The sequence below is a fragment of the Pipistrellus hanaki genome (genome assembly GCF_964339955.1).
Source record: "Pipistrellus hanaki genome assembly, chromosome: 2".
Lineage (NCBI taxonomy): Eukaryota > Metazoa > Chordata > Mammalia > Chiroptera > Vespertilionidae > Pipistrellus > Pipistrellus hanaki.
Window position 1 is genome coordinate 100,989,232 of NC_140504.1, and position 20,515 is coordinate 101,009,746.

At 48.0% G+C, this 20,515-nt stretch overlaps 1 protein-coding gene and 2 pseudogenes across 3 annotated transcripts; 2 read left to right on the forward strand and 1 right to left on the reverse strand.

The window, feature by feature from the left end:
• The first annotated feature begins 1,739 nt into the window (after positions 1-1,739).
• On the forward strand, positions 1,740-3,165 carry LOC311616496 (lanC-like protein 2; annotated as a pseudogene). Its single transcript has 2 exons — positions 1,740-2,287; positions 2,508-3,165. The product of its transcript is annotated as a lanC-like protein 2 (transcript).
• Positions 3,166-4,156: 991 nt separating this feature from the next.
• CHST2 (carbohydrate sulfotransferase 2) lies at positions 4,157-14,931 on the reverse strand. The gene is given in 2 exon segments (XM_084871908.1): positions 4,157-14,688; positions 14,691-14,931. Coding segments are annotated over 2 exon segments (1,557 nt in total). The 5' UTR covers positions 14,787-14,931; the 3' UTR covers positions 4,157-13,227.
• Positions 14,932-18,191: 3,260 nt separating this feature from the next.
• On the forward strand, positions 18,192-20,215 carry LOC311616498 (nuclear prelamin A recognition factor-like; annotated as a pseudogene). The gene is made up of 3 exons: positions 18,192-18,388; positions 18,807-19,274; positions 19,503-20,215. The product of its transcript is annotated as a nuclear prelamin A recognition factor-like (transcript).
• Positions 20,216-20,515: the final 300 nt, after the last annotated feature.

Here is a 20,515-nt window from a genome sequence, read left to right on the forward strand (position 1 = left end):
CACAGGCACCATGGGGGTGGTGTGTCCTAAGGCTTGGTGTGCAGACACGAGGGTTACAGGTTCCTGGCACTTTGAGCCATAAGCAGGGACCTTTCCACTAGGTCTTGGTCTTTGGTCATGCTAGGTTTTCTAGACACTCTAGGCCAGGACAGCCTGGACCTTTGCCTCTGACCAACACAGTGCCTGCAGCCTACCTGAGGTACCCCCAGCCCCGGAAAAGTGTGGGGGCATGGCCAGTCTGGGTAAGGGGCTGTGGCAGGGTGGAAGGCTGGCTAGCCACCCTACCCTCAATTGGGGTGGGAGAGGCTGATCAGGAGTGGAGCCAGGGGAGGGACTGGGAAGGGCAGCCATCTTGTGATGGTGTTACAATGTGAGGGTCAATTTGCATATTACCTCTTTATTATATATCAATAATGAACTATGGGAAAGAGAAATGAAGAAAACAATCCCATTTACAATTGCATAAAAAAATACCTAGGAAGCCCAACAGCATGGCTCAGTAGTTGAGTGTCAACCTATGAACCTGGAGGTCACAGTTTGATTCAAGGTTGTGGGCTTGATCACCAGTGTGGAGTGTGCAGGAGACAGCCAATCAGTGATTCTCTCTCATCGTTGATGCTTTTCTCTCTCTGTCTCTCTCTCTCTCCTCCCCCCCTCTCTGAAATCAATTTAAAAAATCAATATTTTAATCTATATTTTAAAAAATACCTAGGAATATATTTAACTAAGGATGTAAAATACTTGTACTTAGAAAATTATAAGACACCAAGGAAAGAAATTAAAGAAGTTACAAAGAAGTGAAAGCATATACTATGTTCAGGGATAGAAAGAATTAGAATCTTTAGAAAGCTATCTATAGATTCAACACAATTCCTATCAAGATACCAATGGCATATTTCACAGAACTAAAACAAATATTCCAAAAATGTATATGGAGCCACAAAGACCCAGAACAGCCTCAGCAATCTTGAGAAAGAACAAAATTGGAGGAATCAGCTACCTGATATCAACTATACTACAAGGCCATAGTAATCAAAACAGCATGGTATGGCATAAAAGCAGACATATAGGCTAATGGAACAAAATAAAGAGTCCAGAAATAAACACACACCTATATGCTCAATTAATAATTGAAAGGCAGTATTTTCTTAGAGGCGATATTTTTTCTGAACAGGAACAAAGAGCTGCTCCCTGATGGCAGGCGCTTGGGGGCAGAGGCTGCGGCCCCGCCTGGCGGGAGAAAATGCAGGGGGGCGGGGGGGTGATGGCTCGCCCGGGGATCACGGGCGCCTTGGATGAAGGCGAATCCGCTCCAGGTTTCCCTGCTAGAAAATACCCCTCACGGCAGCCCACTTCTCTCGAGAATCGTGGAAGGGCTCGACTGCGGGCCTGCGGGCGGCGCTTCCAGCCAGGGGCTCGCTGAATGGGCGGTCGGCGAAGGGACTGGGCCGACGGCTGTGAACAGGCTTTGAGCCACCCAGCGCTCCCCGTGGGGCCCCGCTGCCTGGGCAGCGTCCGGCCGGTGGGCACCACTTGGGGCGCGCCAGCTGTGGCCAAATGTGCCGGCCCTCGGCCATGCGCAGAGGCTCCCACGCGCTCCCCCGCCGAGCCTGTCTTCCTAAAGGAAGCCTGGCCTCCGCGGGGTCCCCAAACGGTCCACGGGCGACCGCCGCGCCGGAGGTTTGGCCCCGCGTGCGCACCATCCCGCCTTGCCCCGGCGCTGGGCCCAGTGTGTGGTTATGGGCGAGACCATGTCCAAGCGGCTCAGGTTGCACGTGGGCGCCTAGGCGGAGATGGAGGAGCGCACATTTCCCAACCCCTACCTGGACTACAAGGCCGCTGCCCCCTAAGAGCTGGGCCTTCCGTTTCACGACGAAGGGAAAATCATTCACACTTTCACAAGGCGGATCCAGACTAAAATCAAAGATCTGCTACAGCAAATGGAAGAAGGGCTGAAGACAGAGGACCCACACTGCTCTGCTTATACTGGCTGGACAGGCATAGCCCTGCTGTACCTGCAGTTATACCGGGTGACCTGTGACCAGACCCAAATGCTGCAGTCCGTGGAGTACATCAAGAGGACTCTTCGGAATCTGAATGGCTGCAAGGTCACGTTCCTCTGAGGAGACAGATGCTGGGCCGCTGGCCTTGGGAGCGGTGGTGACCACAAACTCAGAAGTGCGAGTCCCAGGAGTGCATCGCAATACTTTTGCAGCTCCAGAGATCCATTGTCTGCCAAGATTCGGAACTTATGGCCGGCAGGGTAGAGTCGGCTGTTAGAGAGGTCGTCACTGCTAAAATATATTTTATTGATTTTTTTTTTTTTTTTTTTTTTTTTTTTTTTTTTACGGAGAGGAAGGGAGAGCGATAGAGAGAAACATCAATCAGCCGCAGCCCCCCACCGGGGATGTGCCCACAACCAAGGTACAGCCCTTGACTAGAATCGAACCTGGGAACCTTCAGTCCGCAGGCCGGGGCTTTATCCACTGAGCCAAACTGGTTAATATGTCACTGCTATTATTGAGTCTGGCAAGCTCTGTCGAGGGAGGAGAGGAAGGCTGAGTGCTTCCCCCTGCTGTACCAGTGGGGGCCACCCATGGCATGGCCGGCATTTATTACATGCTAATGCAGCCAGCAGCAAAAGTGGACCAGGAACCTTGGCTGAGATGGTGAAGTCTAGCATTGATTATGTCCGCCACAAGCGCTTCTGCTCCAGGAATTGCCCTTCGTCTCTAAGCAACAAAATGGACTGACTGGTCCACTGGTGCCACGGGGTCTTGGGGGTCATCCATATGCTGATGCAAGCCTAGAAAGTGTTCACTGAAAAGTACCTGAAGGACGCCATGGAGGGTGACATGATCTGGCAGTGAGGCCTGCTGCGCAAAGGCTACGGGCTCGGCCAGAGGACAGCTGGCAATGGCTACTCCTTCCTGTCCCTGTATCCCCTCACCAAGGACAGGAAATACTTCTACCGCACTTGCAAGTTTGTAGAGTGGTGTCTGGACTATGGTGCCCCACCACGGGTGCCACATCCCCGACAGACCCTATTCACTATTTGAAGGCATGGCTAGTGCCATCCACTTTCTCTCCGACGTCCTGGCACCTGAGACATGCCGGTTTCCTGCTTTTGAACTTAGCTCTTCGCAGACGGATAAAAAGATGTAAAAAGACTCCTAAGAGCCCCGTTTGGACCAAAAGCCACAAGACTGTTCGGTGCCTAACAAGGAACCAGCTGTGAATCCAGAGAGAGAAGCCAGAAAGCAGACACTCTAGGCCCTGTATGCCTGGACTTGGAGCCCGTGTGGCAGCTCCCCCATGGCCACGCCCGTTCTCACACCCAGTTCTCGCAGCTTTTGCATGTCTCTTGGTGTTATTTGTAGGTATCAGCTGTGCTAAGCAGAAAGCCCTCTGTGCCCTCAAGCGGAGCTGGCCTGCAGGACACACGGCAGCCCCTTCTCTGTAAATCACTTTGTGGCGGGAGCATGGGGCAGAGGCCTGGTGATGCCCAGTGTTTGAACCTGCACTGCATCGCTGCACCTGCACCACATTGTTGCACCTCTCAGGGCAGGAGGGAAGGGCTCCAGGACCAAAAAGCTGAGCAGATGAGTTCAGCTGGAGTGATTGAGGTTCAGCCTTCCCACTAGGGTTTAGTGCTCACCTCGGTATTGTTTGTTGCCGTTGTTTTTTAATTTTCTTTACATCCTTACCCGAGGATCTGTTTTACTGGTTTTAGAGATGAAAGGAGAGAGATTGCCTCCCTCATTTTCCCTGGCAGGGACTCAAACCCGCAGCCTTTGGGTGCACAGGGATGACGCTCCAACCACTGAGCCACCGGCCCGGGCTCGCCCTGGTGGTTTGAGAATCCGGTGCTTCTCGCTCTACAGGCTATCTCAGCAAAGTGGCCTAAGGGACATGGGCAGCTCCAGGTGAACCTTTTGTGACAGCTGGACGTCAGGGCCCCCAGCATGGGCAGTCCTGTCCATCCGTGTTAAGTATGTGGCTTTATGTTCAGTAAGTAAAGTTCCAGAAGGCGACCGGCAGGCAGGTCTCTGTCCCGTGTCCTTGCGATTAAACTATGTCAAACTTGGTCCATTATCAAGGCATCCACTCGGGGGGAAAATAAATAAATAAATAATTGAAAGGCAAAAACATACAATGTGGTAAAGACAGTATTTAATATACGGTGTTGGGAAGATAGCTACAGGCAAAGTGAAAGAAAAATGAAACTAGACCACCATATACAAAATAATATTCAAAATGGATAGGCGGCTTAGATGTAAAACTTAAAATCATAAAAATCCTCTAATAAAATATAGGTAGCAAAATCTCAGATATCTCTCTTAGCAATATTTTTTCTGATATAACTCCTCAGGCAAGGGAAACAAAAGAAAAGATAAACAAATGGTACTGTGTCAACCTAAAAAGTTTTGCACAGCAAAGGAAACCATCAACAAAATGAAAAGACAACCCACTAAATAGGAGAACATATTCACCAATGATACATCTGATAAGAGGTTAATATCCAAAATTTAAAAAGAACTTACAAAACTCAGCATCAAAAAACAAACAATCCAATTGAAAATGGGCAAAAGACACTTATGCAAAGAGGACATAAAGATGGCCATTAAACATATGAAAAGATGCTCAATGTCATTAATCATTAGAGAGATGCAAATTAAAACCACAATGAGATATCACCTCATACCTGTCAGAATGGCTATCATCAAAAAATCAAAGAGTGTTGTCAAGGATGTAGAGAAAAGGGAACCATTTGAAATGCAGACTGGTGCAACCACTATTAAAAACAATATGAGCCGAAACTGGTTTGGCTCAGTGGATAGAGCATCAGTCTGCAGACTGAAGGGTCTCAGGTTCGATTCCGGTCAAGGGCATGTACATTGGTTGCAGGCACATCCCCATTAGGGGGTGTGCAGGAGGCAGCTGGTCGATGTTTCTCTCTCATCAACGCTTCTAGTTCTCTACCCCTTTCCCTTCCTCTCTGTGGAAAATCAATAAAATATATTTTTTTAAAATACGAAGTTTCCTCAAAAAATTAAAAATGGAACTGCCTTATGACCCAATGATTCCACTTCTGGCAATACTAGTATATCTAATGAAACCAGAAATACCAGAAACAAGAACATATGCACCCATATGTTCAGATTTGCCAAGATTTGGAAGCAGCCAAGTGCCCATCAGCTGTATAAAAGAATGAGTTCTTACCATTTGTGACAGCATAAATAGACCTGGAGGGAATTATGCTAACTGAAATAAGGCAATCAGAGAAAGTATCATGGAATCTTATGACAAAATAAACTAACGACCAAAATAGAAAGACAGAAAACAGATTGACAGTTGTCAGAAGGGAGGGACTTGCGAGGCTGGGTGAAATAAGAGAAAGGATTGGTGGGGGGGGGGACTCAAACAATAATCTGATGATTACTAAAAAGAAGGGGTTGGGGGAAAGTATAATATCATATACAGGGGATAAATGTTGATGGAAAGGGTCTTGGGGTGGTGAACACACTATGCAACCTTATTTAATAAAAGAGTAATATACAGGCTAACCATCACTATGCTACACGCACAAGCTACGCCCAACAGCCAATCAGAGAGAATATGAAAATTAACTCCAACCAAGATGGCTGCGGCCACAGAGAGCAGGAGGAAGGCTTGGGTTTCCCTGGCAATGGAGGAAGCCAAGCTTTCCACACACCCTGGCAGCCCCAAGCCTCCATTCAAGGGTACAAAGTTTCAATTATTGAAGGTAAATAAATTCCAACAGAAATGGCAGCAGCCACTGAGCTGGAAGAGCAGGAGGCTAGGGTTGCCCCAGGCAATGGAGGAAGCCAAGCTTCTGCATCCATAGCTAGCTCAGGCCTTCACTCCAGGCTACAAAGTTTCAATTATAGAAGATACATAAATTCCAACAGAAATGGCTGCCACCATAGAGTGAGCAGGAGGCTTGGCTCCACTCCAGGCTACAAAGTTTTAATTGTAGAAGGCAAATAAATTCCAGATACCAAGGCCTCTACTTGGGTCACTGGGGGGCATGGCTGGCCTGCAAACCACCGCAGGCCCTTCACTCAGGCCATCCCACACGTCAAGGGAACTCTCACCCTGGTCCAGGACACTTTTCAGGGCAAACCAGTTGGCCCCCACCCATGCACCAGGCCTCTATCCTATCAAATAAAAGAGTAATATGCAGATTGACTATCACTACAACACATAAGATGGCTGCCGCCATGTGGTCAAAGATCCTGCCCCCATGTGGACACAAGATGGCCAGAAAGGGAGGGCAATTAGGGCAGAGTAGGGAAGTTGGGGGCAAACAGGCAGGCAGGGGAGCAGTTAGACATCAATCAGGCTGGCAGTTAGGGGGTTAGGGGTGATCAAGCTGGCAGGCAGAAGTGGTTAGAGGCAATCAGGGAGGCAGGCAAGCGAGCAGTTTGGAGCCAGCAGTCCTGGTTTGTGAGAGGGATGTCCAACTGCTCATTTAAGATTGGGCCTAAATGGGCAGTCGGATTATTTGTAGCCAACTTTTTCTCTAGGCAGGAAAGAACAGGCCCTATTTGTGTGTGTATCTTCTCAGTTCTGGGGCCTCACCTCATTTGTAGGTCTTTATGAAGTGAGTGCTAAATAAGAGATATAATCCAAGAAGGCAGAGGAGACTGGATTGAAGGGCAGACACTTTGTCAAAGAGTCTGTAGAGTTAGTTTGCAACAGTCCATGATGTCCTGAACTTCATGTGTAGCAGGCAAGCTAAAAAGAAGGCAAATTCCTATGGATGAAAAGAATACCAAGTAATGCCTGCCAAATATGGTCTTTTAATGTTTGAAACAGAGAAATAGAGTCCCCGCAAAGGAAGGTAACAACTAAATTACAGTTAAACAGAAATGATACAATTTTTTAAAGGGCCCACTAGAGAAATATATTACTGCAGCACAGGCTGAAGCTGTGTACTGGTGTTGGCCATGTGGAGTTCACTGCCAATGTGATGTTTTAGGAAAAAACTTCAGGAAACAATTGGGAGATCTAAAGATTACATTTCCATTTTCATATGTCTACAGTCACTACCACCAGGAGACTTATGGATGAGGCAGCAGTGGGAATAGGGAGCAGAAAGGCAGTCTGTGTCTTGGAGCAGGGCTGATAAATAAGTTTCAAAAAGATCCATGATCTTTTCACAAAGTAGAGAAGAAATGGGAGACAGAAGAGGTGTAGAAAGGATGAAAAACTGTTACCCAGAGGAAACTGGGGCATATCACAACTTATCTAATAAAAGAGTAATATGCAAATTGACCATCATTCCAACACACAAGATCAAGATGGCTGCCCCCATGTGGTCAAAGATCTTGCCCCCATGTGGACATAAGATGGCCACCACAAGATGGCCAGCAGGGGAGGGCAGTTAAAAGGGACCAGGCCTGCAAGGTAGGGCAGTTGTGGGCAATCAGGCAATTAGGGGCGGGCATTTGGGAGGCACCAGGCCTGAAGGGGAGGGCAGTTAGGGGTGACCAGGCCTGCAGAGGTGGGAAGTCGGGGGCAAACAGGCTGGCAGGGGAGCAGTTAGACATCAATCAGGCTGGCATGGGATTGGTTAGAGGGTGATCAGGCTGGCAGGCAGAAGTTGTTAGGAGCAATCAGGGAGGCAGGCAGGCGAGCAGTTTGGAGCCAGCAGTCCTGGATTGTGAGAGGAATGTCCGACCCTCGAGGGGTCCCAGATTGGAGAGGGTGCAGGCGGGGCTGAGGGACACCACCGTCCGCTTCCCCCCCTCCCCCCCACACACACGCATGAATTTCGTGCTCCAGGCCTCTAGTCTATAATAAAAGACAATTTAGTTGACCTTACTTAGCACATTGAGGAGGCATGACAGTTGGCTTAAGCACATCTTGACCTTTATTCCTTCAGTTTATTGTGACTTGAATTTTGCTTTTCCATATACAGAATTTCTCTATATATTACACACAATGCAAATAGAGTCTCACAGTAGTTCCAAAAGGGAGGGCACATTATCATTAGCAGGCCTTGCCAGCATCCACTCACTGAGGACAAGGAGGTCATCCTCACCGAAGATGTCTGACCTGTTCTGAGATAGATTCCATAAAAGCATAGACTATCTGGGACCTGAATAGGATCAAGACCCATTGATGACTTCGAGGACACTGTCCATCATTGCTGCAATCTCCAGGGACTTAGTCCTGTGTGTACTCACTGAATTGCAACATACAAAGTATACTTGTCTCGCTAGGATTTTTTCTGTAATTATAGTTACACATAATAATTTATAGCTTTACAACCACTTTCCAGGAGCATATAAGGCCACCCTTATTTACTCTTTCTGTAATTTCAATTATTTACTCTGTGATCAGGCTTTTCAAAATCTGCATCTGGACGCAGTTTGTGGGCCTCACACTCAGAAGGGCCTCACTTCCTTGCTGTTTGCCCAATTGAAATGTTTAATAAATTTAGCAAGAGGTTCCACATTTTCATTTTGCATGGAGCTCCAAAAATTACATAATTGGTCCTGTCTAAGGACTAAATGCTTCAAGGTGAATTTCCATCAAGCCCTGTCTCTGCACCTGGGATTGGAACCATTACTGAATAGTTTGAGTAGTTTTTGGTTACAGTAATCAATTTCACATTCATTCCCTTGGCAGTAGACTGCCACAAATCGAAAATTCAAGCAGTCCAAAAACACTTTGCCTTCTGATTACAAACAACTGGTTCAACCAAAAGTTACACTTTGGCCTTGGCCACCTGACAAGTGTACAGACAGGCCCCTGCCCCTTCAAGCCTCCTTCAAGTTTATAAACAGTACCATCCCCAAACACCGGTTCCTAAAGTTTCCTGTTCTGCAAACTTGATGTTATTCAGCATTTGACAATTTCTTTAGCATTGTTTGATTAAGGGTGGAATTGCATCATATGTAATAAAAGTCAAGCCCTGTAATTTCAATTATTAAACACTTGTACCAGAGCCCATAGGCAATTGGCTAAGTGGCTCTACCTGAACTGCAGAAGTAGCAGCTAGGGGGCCCAGAAAGGAGGGAAACTGAAATTACGTTCTCAGCCACGACAGACTTGAAAGTGCCCTCCTTCAAGTGAGTAACTAAAGGGCTCTGTAAACTGTGCACTTACCTGGGAACATCTCATCACACCCTTATTTTCTACCTGTTCACAGTAGGTCCTGACACAGAACTGTTATACGGTTGGAAAGAATCATTGGCCACTCGCTCTCTGGAAGCCAGAGATCAAGTATCCCTCTCCACATACTCATTAGCTGGCATAAACATATTCTCTCCTCCAGACCTAAAGACCATTCAGATACTCCATTGTATGCACGAGCACAGGAGCATAGAGAGGGAAGAAAGTTGGGGAGTAGTAAAGTATGCCTCATCCTTATTCATGACTATGAATAACACACACCTTTTTATTTCCCTCCTGGTCTTTCTGAAGTCATCTTTAGAGACTGAGTTTCAAATGTGATCTTTATTTCATTGCTTAGAACCAGAGAATATTAATTTATGGCCTCACTCAAATTCACATTAATTTCAAACTGACATCATAATCCAGCCACACTGTAGTGTGTACAACAGAAATCCCAGCCAAAACAGGGCAGGACTGGACAGGGATGCATGGAAACAACAGCCATGGTCTCATTCAGCATCCACATTATCACAAATTCTTGAAAGTAGCTACTCCTATGTCTGGGTGAAATCCCCCTCACAGTCCTTTGAACTGCACATTTATAGCACTCAAATCTATAAATATATGCCACATGGTTTCTGAAATAATAAACAACTTTCTAGCCCTCCCTTAGGCACTAGGGCAATCTTCATTTTGCAGGTATATGAATCCTAACTTGAACTTGCTTTTGGGAAAACAAAAAGCATAAATCAAATTTCTCATTTGGAAACTTCTCTCTCCACATTCAGAAATTCTGAATTTTTATTTCTAATTCATCTATGCAAGCTCATTCTGGAAATCTTAAAAATGTTTTTATTGCCCACTCCCCACATCTAGACAGAACCTAAGGCCTACTTCCTTCAGTAATCTTTGATGAATTGCCTAACACTCTCTCCAAAGAAGTAACGCATCCTTCCTCTTTCTCTTCTGAGGACTTTCAAAATTTGATAGTTACATATTCCATTCACTTACATCATAAATATTCATCAAGCACTCACACTGTGATAGACACTGAAGGAAAATAGAATTTGCCCCGGTCCTTGCCTGCCAGGTGCCCAGGGTCAGACTGAAGGAAGTCTTTGAGGACCTCTGAGCCCTGAAACTCAAGCTCCAGCCTGTGCTGCTGCCTTGTGCCAAACACACATTGTTGACTAAATGCGATGGGTACTTCATTTTATAAATAGGACTCTCTCATTGATAAAGGCATTTCAAAGTCAAAGGGGTAAATCAGGCATGCTATCCTCTGAGCTGTGGCCGGGTAGAGGTCAATGGGGATAAAAGGAGACATATGTAATACTTTAAAAAATAAATAATTTAAGTTAAATTAATTAATTAAAAATCACTCTGATAACCTACTCTGAAAAATATTTCCTCTGGCTGATGGAAATATTTCCTACTGCTGATGGGAAATGTGAACCTCTTTCACATTTTGCTGCCTCAGAATGGCCACAGGCTCTGTTGTAATTTGTTGAGGCAGAGGTCTGCTTGCACCAAGGGCTTGAGAGCTTATTAATGCAAAAAATTACTGCTCTTCTTCTCCAGCCTGTGGGAGCTGAATGTCACTGAAAGGACTATCTGGGTTGTTATGGGGAATTGCACCTGTCTCACTTTCCTAGAATGCAGCTAGGTACAAATCTCCAGGAGCAGCAATTCATCTTTTCAAATTACAGAGCCCAAGGAGTGGGAGTGGAGAGAATGCAGCTATTACAAAACAAGAGAATCACAACTGAAAACCTGATTTGAACATAGCAAGGGAGAATTGTTGGTGTTTAGCTTAAAATTTCATCTGAGCAGAGGCCACAAATACTCAGCAGGCTGCAAGGGCTCTATGCAGCATCTACTATATTGTTAAATCAAGGTCCCAGAACATTGTAATCCCACTATAATGCAATCAAAGTGCTTCAATATACTGAGAAAAGAACAAATTCAACTGCTTAAAAAGGCTTCACTGAAAAACTAAGCATGAATTTTACTGTGATTAAGTGACAAGAGCTGAATGCCATATGAATTTCTTTTTAAATGGTTATTTTATTCTGAGTAGTTGTTTCTTAATTATGCTGTCTTAATTTCCTCATAAATCTGTTCCATCTATACTCACCCAACATTAATATTTATTTTGTTCATTTAATTTTAAAGTATTCTTAAATTAAAGCTATTACAAATATTCTGCTGCTGAAGATAATTCAGCATAGGCACTACCATGAAGCTATCATTGAAAACATGAACAATGTTATAACTGTAATAGGGCTTATGAAATACAATATTATAAACTATTTTAGTAAATTAAAAATCACCCATTCTAGAATTCATTTAAAATACACTGCTAAATATCTTGTTTAAACCTCCGTGCTTGCTTCCCTTGGAATTCTTAACAGTATAGGTTTCACATAATGAAAATTACACTTACGAATTATCTTATGTCAAAATATTTCCCATGTACATATTTTTTAACATTCTTTCCTTAAAATAAAATCCTCAGCATTTAACCTATACAAATTGGCCTGCAGAGACCTCACAATACATGTAACAGTCATTATATTGAACTTGTATCCCATTTAATGTAATATGTAATTACACTGACTCTTGTTTCTTTTTAGGTTTCATAGCATTGTAATATGCCATTCTGCAAAATGCTCCCACACAATAGGCTCAGTGCAGCAGCAATGCCACTGAGGAAAATTGCAATGGGTTCCTCCTTGGAAAACACCAAATCTCAAAATTTAACATACTAGCTCATAGTTCATTTTCATATCTAAAAGAAACTTGCAGCTGAAACCTTATACTGTCAGCACATGTTATAGTTTCTCTGCACTTTTACTTTTAGGACTATGATAAAGAAAAGCAGCATACACTAGGGGCATCCAAAATAAACTATTATAAATTCATTCTCTTTTGTACTAATTTGGATCAAAAGCAAGGAAAAGTCTGTGAGTGCCCTTACACTTCTCAGGTGAAACTTTCTTTTCATATCCCTCCCTGTGTCAGAAGCAGAAAGACATGCTATACACATATATTTCTCTTACTTTTCTAACCCAAGAAGTTGCTACCATTGTCACAATATGATCACACTAACACTTGAGGTCTGTGTTCTAATAATCAGAAATACTTTTTAATTACATGCTTTTCTTTTTTTTCTTAATATTTTTTCTGGACTAAACTCAGGGCTGAAACATTTTTCTCTGCTTCAGGATTCTCCAGTCTTAACTCATTAATTAACACCGAATGCTTTTTCCTTCCTGTGCTCCTGGCTTGGTTTTGAATTTGAAGATTTGTCCCCATTCCTTGGCACCTAACAGACTATGATTTACATGTAAGAAAACAACTCCCAGTGAGTAAGAATCTGCTCCCGTCCATCTTAACTGTTCTCTAGGAAACAGACTGGAAATTCAGGAGTGGGAAGCAAATTCCATCTGAAGCTACACAGATAATACAGGTAAATCCAAAGTAATGGAGGCAATACTAATAAAAATTAGTATTATTTATTATCTTCTTTATTAATACTCACATATAACATTTGCTTTTATAGAAAAGTCTACTTTAAATGAATACCTCCTTGGTTTATTATTCCCAATGGGGTTTACTGCTCCTGGGCCACTTTGCCTTTTTTTATCTCCTCACCCCACATCCAAATTATGCTCACTACTACATGTTCACAGATACCACAAAAATTTTGTAAACAAGATTTTGGTTACTGGATCTTGATTTCATCAGTATCCCACTTCAAAATGCAGGGCAGGTAGAGAGAGGATAAGACCTGGGAGAAAGGGAAAGGGAGAAAAGGCAACAAGAGGACAGGAAGGCAGCTGGTCAGAACTTTCAAGTCTCGCCTTTTCTGAGATGTGTGTGCATTGAGACTATTCTTGAAAAGCAAGACTCCGAACATTGACAGCAAGTGTCTGTGTGGTTATTTATGTTATACATCTATAATAGAATGTGTGGGCTTCCGCCGCTTGAGTCTGGACTGTTTCTGTTTAAACACACCACAGTCTCGTGTGGGTAGGTTGTCTCCCACTTCCAGTCAGGCCTCCCAGGAAACCCTCAAAGTCGGGGCTTTCGGAGCAGGGTTTTGCTGAGGTCTTTGACTTCCTCGGGGCTATTCACCCTCTGATAACCCAGCACAGCCATAGGCTGATAGCAAAATTCCTCCACTTGTTTGATCTGCTGAAAGGTGAGGGCAGTCCGCCATGCGTTAGCTGCCTGTGTGGCGTTGCGGGCAGACACCACAAAAGGCTTGGAGGAGGAGCCCGAACCGCTGGTCATGTTCAAGGCAAACTGCTCCATTTCAGGGCTCACAAGTAGTCCCACAAAGTCATATACCCTCCGTAGAGTCTTGACGGGATCTCCCACCAGGTCCTCGTACCGCACCACTAGATAGTGGCCTTGTAGCCAGTCAGGGGGCTGCAGGGCTGTCTGCAGTGTCTTGGCTATGCTATTGCAGATGACCTCCATAGCGCCAAGAGCATGGTAGTCTGCTGGGCCACCCACACCCTCCTTCTTGGCACCCAGCTTGTGGCCAGCAGCCTCCAGGAATGGCATGCGATGGGCTCTCGGGTCCCGGCTGCGTACCACCTGCAGGCTCTCACGGATGAGACCGTGGCGCGAGCGGATGCGTGAGCTGGCCACAGCACGAGGATCACGCACCAAGTGGATGACCTTGAGGTCCAGGGCCGGGTCGCGAAGTAGCGGCGCCAACACGGCCACATCGAAGACTCGCACACCCTTAATGACGAGCGTGTGGTACTTGCGGCACTCTTCCTCGAAGCGAGCCAAGCGTTGTGGAGGACACTTCTTGCACACACGATCGTCCACCAGCCCCACGACCTCTTTGCGATAGGCAGGGCAGAGCGGCGAAGAGCACACGACTTTATTGGTGGCAGCGCCAAAAATGCCCAGTGTGGTGAGGTTGCGTCCCCCGCTGCCAGCGGGGCTGTACAGCTGGAAGACTGAGAGGTCACAGCGATAGAGAGCGCTCAGCATGTCCCGCGCTGCCCCTTGCAGAGACACAGCGTCCCCCGGATACAGTTTTTGCCACACGTGCCACACTGGCTCATATAGGAAGAATACCTCGGGATTTTGGTTAAAGAGCTCCCCGAAGAAGGACGAGCCTGAGCGCCATGTGGTAAACACGTACACCAACTGCCGTTTGATCTCACTGCCCCTGGCGCTGCGAGTGCTATTGCGGGAAGAGGCTACTGCCCCAGCCTCGGCTGCAGCGGGGGAGTGGTACGGGATGCGGGGATCCAAGTGGGTGTGTTCACGACGCGACACAGCTTGAGGAGGTCTTGGGTGCCCCCAGCCGTCCCCAGCCACCCCTGCCGCAGCACCTAGCTGTCCATTAGTACTGCACTGCTGTAGCGGCTCCTTGTGCCACTTGTAGTCAAGGAGGTTGAGCATGGTGAGCACAAGCAGCAGCGCATAGCCCGCGCACAGCACTAGCGCCTTCCTACGGAACACCTTCATTCCGAGGGGCGACACTGGCCAGCGGCGGCGCGCTGGGACCTGGGCGGGAGCAAGGAGCGTGCTGAGGCGGCAGGCGCGACCAGGAGCAACCGGGGAGGTGCGCCCGGGGACAGGGCTCCCAGGGGGCTGCGGCTCATCACAGGCACACTCAGGGTTTACGGCGTGGCAGAGGCGGCCCTGCAGCCCGGGTAGGGGACGCGGTGGGCCGGCTTCGGGCGCGAGGACTGGGGCCGTGGCTCCTAGGTGGGCGCTGCTGCAGCAGTGGTGGCTGGTCCTCGGCGCCCAGGACTGGCTGTCCCATGGCAGCGGCTCCCAGAAAGACCTGCGAGGGTAAGCGAAGTAAACTGGTGCGCCTCAATCCTTCTCCCAGCCGCCGCCTCCGCCTAAGTACCACCCACCCTCCAGTCTGCCTGGCTCCCCAGCTCACCTGGAGCCGCGGGCGCGACCTGGAGCGGCCTGGGATCTCGGCCCGGAGGTCTGTCTTGCTGTTGTTTTTCGTTCCTCGATTTCTCCCGCGCTGTCTGCGGGTGCCTCGGAAGGGGCCACGGGACTCGGAAGCCCAAGCCCTGGGCAGTTTCCGGGAAGCGGGCGCCCTGTGACTGGGGAAGGGAAACTTTCACCAGGCCTGGAGCTCTGCTCCGCGTTCCTCTGAACCCAGTGCGCCCAGCTCCTGCTACGTATTCTCTGCCTTCACAGGACAGCAGCTTCCTTCCGGGCTCCGATGCCCACTGGGGGAGGCTGAGGGGAGGGGGCTTAAACGAGACCCAGCTCAGGGCAAAGAGGCTCCGCCTCTCTCGTTCTTGACCTCCGCACCCCGACTCTACCCATCTCTCTGGCGGCAGTGGATTGGGCGCACCGCAACCCTGCAGCAGCGGCGGCGGCTTCTTCCATTACGTAGAGGATGCTCCAGCAGGCGTAGTCGGCCCCCGCCGCTCCTTAGCCTCTGACCGTCCCAGAAGGATCCTGTACACAGAGCTCTCCGCTAAAAAACCGTGGGCCGCAGCTTTCCCGTACCCGCTCCGATCCTGGCACTAGCCGCTTCAGGCCCACAAGTTGTCCGGGAAGAGGAACCCCCCACCGTTGTCGCCGCCGCCGCGCGAAAGGGAGGATGCTGCTATCAGACGCCCCTACACTGAGAGCCTGCAACACGCCCAGGCCAGCCTCCGCGCGGCACCCGCCCGGCGTGCGGGGTTGGTGCATGCTGCTGTCTGTTGCTGCGGCTCCTCCCCTTCGCTGCGCCCGCCCCCTCTCAACGCCTGCTCCCGCCGCAGGGCTCTGAGGTCTGGAGACTTGGGCCACGATTTACTGCGGGGCTACTCTGGTGGCCATTGCGCTGAGGAGGCCGCAACCACGCGTGCGCAGAGCTCTGGGGCGCGGACGGGAGGCTCGCAGTGCTGGGCCGGGCTCTGAGTAATTTGGATTCTGCTTGCAGCTGCCGGGCTCATCTGCACAGTTTTGTTTTCTGGTAAAGAATAAATCTCCCAGCGGCCGCCCACTCTGTTCTTCTTTAGGAGTCGGAACCTAGGTCCTCTGGAAACCCAGGACGCACCCGCGGGCCAAAGTGCTCCTAGGCCGCAAAGCACCGCCCCAAGGCTTTCTACTTGGGGCTCCCGGGTTCTGCTGGCCTGAGGTTTCTCCCTCATCGAGAAAGTAATAAATCTTTTTGACCCCGGGATCACAGAAGACGTTTTCCAGGGACTGAACCGGCGGTGTCTTCTCCGGGTTTTCCTCCACCTATGGATAGGGATTCTTAGGGCTTATTATATTACACTCCACCAGATGTTTTCACCAACTCGGCTTGAAATGCTGAGACCCCTGTGACTGACTTCCTCAAGAACAGGGGTGCAGGGAGATGACTCTTTGTTTTAATTTACAATAAAATACTTGTCTTGCTTCTTGGTCTCAAAGATGAGATCAAATGAATTGGCCCTAAAGGAAACACCGTTTTTTGGAAACACCATTTTCAAAGTAGATCTTTTTTTAGTTACTTTAATATTTTCATTAAAGATGAGAAAATCCTCTCTCTCCCTCTCTCTCTCTCTCTCTCTCTCTCTCTCTCTCTCTCTCTCTCTCTCTCCCCCCCCCCCCCAAAGAAGCCATACCGTAATTTCATCTATAAAACAGGGACAATTGCAATATCCTTTAGTAATTGAAGGTGATGGGGTGTTCAGTACCCAGTTGATTAGACCCCAGTTGAGGCCTTGGCAGGATCGTGAGGAATCCAGAAGCTTATGGGCCAATAAATGCTGCATATCTGGAGGCATTTTGTTTGCCTCCTGTCCTAAGTAGTTTTAGAAATTTGAAAAAGTTAATGAAAAATTATTTTTGTGTATTTTTGGACAGCCTCTCTCAACCAGATGATAAAATGTTGCTCTTTGCAACATTATTCTTCAGTTAGTCTTAGAATACTAGAGGCCTGGTGCACGAAATTCATGCATGATGTGTGTGTGAGGGGGGTGTCCCTCAGCCCAACCTGCACTCTCTCCAATCTGGGACCTCTCGAGGGATGTCTGAAGGGATCCCAGTATCGGGCCTAAACGGGCAGTCGGACATCCCTCTCACAATCCAGGACTGCTGGCTCCAAACTGCTCACCTGCCTGCCTTCCTGATTGCCCCTAACAGCTTCTGCCTGCCAGCCTGATCACCCCCTAACCACTCCCTTGCCAGCCTGATTGATGCCTAACTGCTCTCCTGCCAGCTTGTTTGCCCCTAACTGCCCTCCCCTGCAGGCCTGGTCACCCCTAACTGCCCTCCCCTGCATGCCTGGTGCTTCCCAACTGCCCTCCCCTGCTGGCCATCTTTAGCAGCCATCTTGTGTCCACATGGGGGCAAGATCTTTGACCACATGGGGGCAGCCATCTTGATCTTGTGTGTTGGAGTGATGGTCTGTTTGCATATTACTCTTTTATTAGATAGGAGGTGCATGGGTGGTAGTCAGCTGGTTTGCCCAGATCAGGGTGGGGTTCCCTTGGTGAGTGGGGGGCCTGTGGTAGTTTTCAGGCTGGCTACGCTCCCTGGTGGCCCAAGTGGAGGCCCTGGTACCTGGGATTTATTTATCTTCTATAATTGAAACTTTGTAGCCTTGAGTGGAGACCTGGGCTGGCCAGGTTGTGTGGAAAGCTTGGCTTCCTCCATTGCCAGGGAAACCCAAGCCTCCTGCTTGCTCCATGGCCACTGCCATCTTGGTTGAGTTAATTTGCATACTTGCTCCTGATTGGCTGGTGGGCATGGCTTGTGGATATAGCAGAGTGATGGCTAATTTTCATATTACTTTTATTAGGATTCTAAGTGCAAGGATTTGAAAAGGTGATTTAACTCATATGGGTGTTCAGGGTAGAAAAACGTTCAAAGAACTTGACTTACCTCATTTTCCAGAAAAATTCATAATGCCACCTACTGGAGGCTAATTCCAGAAGGGTCATAATAAATGCAGAAAGTCTTCAAAAGGTTGAATGGAATCTTTCAGCAGGGCTGAAAATCTGCATATATTATTGCCTGCTGCCAAATAGTCGAAGGCAGTTCCCCCAACTTGAAATCTTCAACTGTTTACCAAACCTGACCTTTGATATGTATATCTGCTTTGCTATAGTGAAAAATCCTATATATAAAAACCCAGGATCCGTAATGACTGAACGAGTGACCAGTCCATCCCCCGGCCCTTAGGCTCCATTGATCAGGGGATGGCTAATGGGGGAACCAGGTCCCTCAGGCTCCAATGAATCCATGGCCACAACAACTGGTGAGTGGGTGGAAGGCAGACCGGTTGGTCTCTCCCTTAGCCCACAGGGTCCCATTGATCAGGGGATGGCTAACAGGGAACTGGAGTGGCATGGTGGGGACTGGCAAGCAGCTGGAAAGCAGGCCTCTTGGTCCCTCCTCCCAGCCTTCAAACTCCAATCAATCGGTGGCAGAGGTGGGTGGAACTGGGGACTGGCTTCCTTAGTAGTCTTGCAGGTACAATCTCCAGAGGACAAGACAGGCACCAACAGAACAGTGTTGCCGGCACAATCCTGACAATTCTGCCAGCCTCCTGAAACTCAGCCTCAGGCACTGTGGCCGCTTCCCTTCCCTAGATGCTCCATAAGGAAGAAAGCATACTGCTAGCAGTGCTAGGGGTAACCAACAATGACTGACTACTTTCCCTGTGCTTCCTCCAGGTCACTCAGCTGGCACCCACCCACCCCACTCCAGATGAAGTATGATCACTGCACCAGAAGGAATATAGTAAAAAAAACAAAACAAACAAACAAAAAAAAAACAATGACCACGAGAATGCCGCAGTCAATGTCTGGGATCTGGCTCAGGAGAACGGAGAGAAGGGAGAATTCCATAAGTTGGCCGATGCCAAGATATTTCTAAGTGACTGTCTGGCATGTGACAGTTGTGTGACTGCAGAGGAAAGAGTCCAAGTTTCTCAACAGAACACCAAGGACTTCTTCCATGTTCTGAACCTTAAAAATAACTGTGATACCTCACAGCACATGGTGCTGGCAGTGTCTGTGTGTCCTTAGTCTCTGTCTTATTTTGCTGCTAAATTCAGCCTCAGTGTCACTGATGCATCCAGAAGACTCCGCAGCTTTCTTAAAAGCCTTGGGGCAGCCGAAACCGGTTTGGCTCAGTGGATAGTGTCGGCCTGCAGACTGAAAGGTCCCAGGTTTGATTCTGGTCAAGGGCATGTACCTGGGTTGCCTGCACAACCCCAGTAGGGGGTATGCAAGAGGCAGCTGATTGATGTTTCTCTCTCATCGATGTTTCTAACTCTCTATTCCTCTTTTTTCCTTTCTGTAAAAAATCAATAAAATATATTTTAAAAATAAAAAAAAAGCCTTGGGGTACACTGTCTTTGACATGAGATAGCTATAGACTTCAGCATCCTGGAGAGTCAGAAGGAATTTGTGCATTGGTACTGCCAGCACCATGAAGAAGAGCCATGGTTACAAATGCTGACCTCTGCCTGCCCCGGCTGGGACCAATATGCAGAACATTTGCTGAGTCACCCCATCACTCCCACCTCTGCACAGATAAGTCTTCCCAGGTCATGGGCTCTCTGGTGAAGGATTACTTCGCCAGACAGCAGAACCTATCCCCAGACAAGATTTTCCATGTCATTGTGGTTCCATGTTATGTCAAGAAATTGGAGGCCCTTCGAGAAGATATTCCCATAGCTTTACATAGTTCCCGGGGTGCTGAATGCATGTTAACCTCGGGTGAAATTGTCCAGATAATGGAGCAAAGTAACCTCGCCTAGAATGACACTGCCATGGACACTCTATTTGGAGACATAAAGGAGAAGGAGGTGAGGCTCCACGAGGGTACCAGCTCCGACAGGTACCTGGCACGCATCTTCAGGCACATGGCCAAGGAACTGTTCAACAAGGATGTGGTAGTGCTCACCTACTGCACGCTGAGGAACAAAGACTTCCAGGAAAGGAACGGAGAGGTTCTGCTACGTTTTGAGGCTGCTTACAGCTTTCGGAACATCCAGAAGTGGTCCTGAAGCTATAGAGGGGCAAGTTCCTCTGCCACTTCATGGAAGTCCTGGCCTGTGCCAGAGATGCCTAAGCAGCAGGAGGAAAGGGGTGCAGACAGGGCACTGCTGTGGCAGGTGGAAGGCATCTACACTGCCATGCCATTGTGGCCCCCAGAGACCAGCACCCATGTGCAGAAGATGTACCAGGAGTGGCTGGCACAGGGGGAGATTCCCCCCGGGCCCAGGTAGCCCAGTACACCACCTTGCAGGACCCAGGGCAGCCTGCCAGGTTATCTAGTGGTAAAGGTCCAGCAGACAGCTGGCCTGCAGGCCAGCTGAAGAGGGGTGTCAGACATGTGAAGGAAAGGCTTAGCATCTCTGCCATCACTTTAGTTT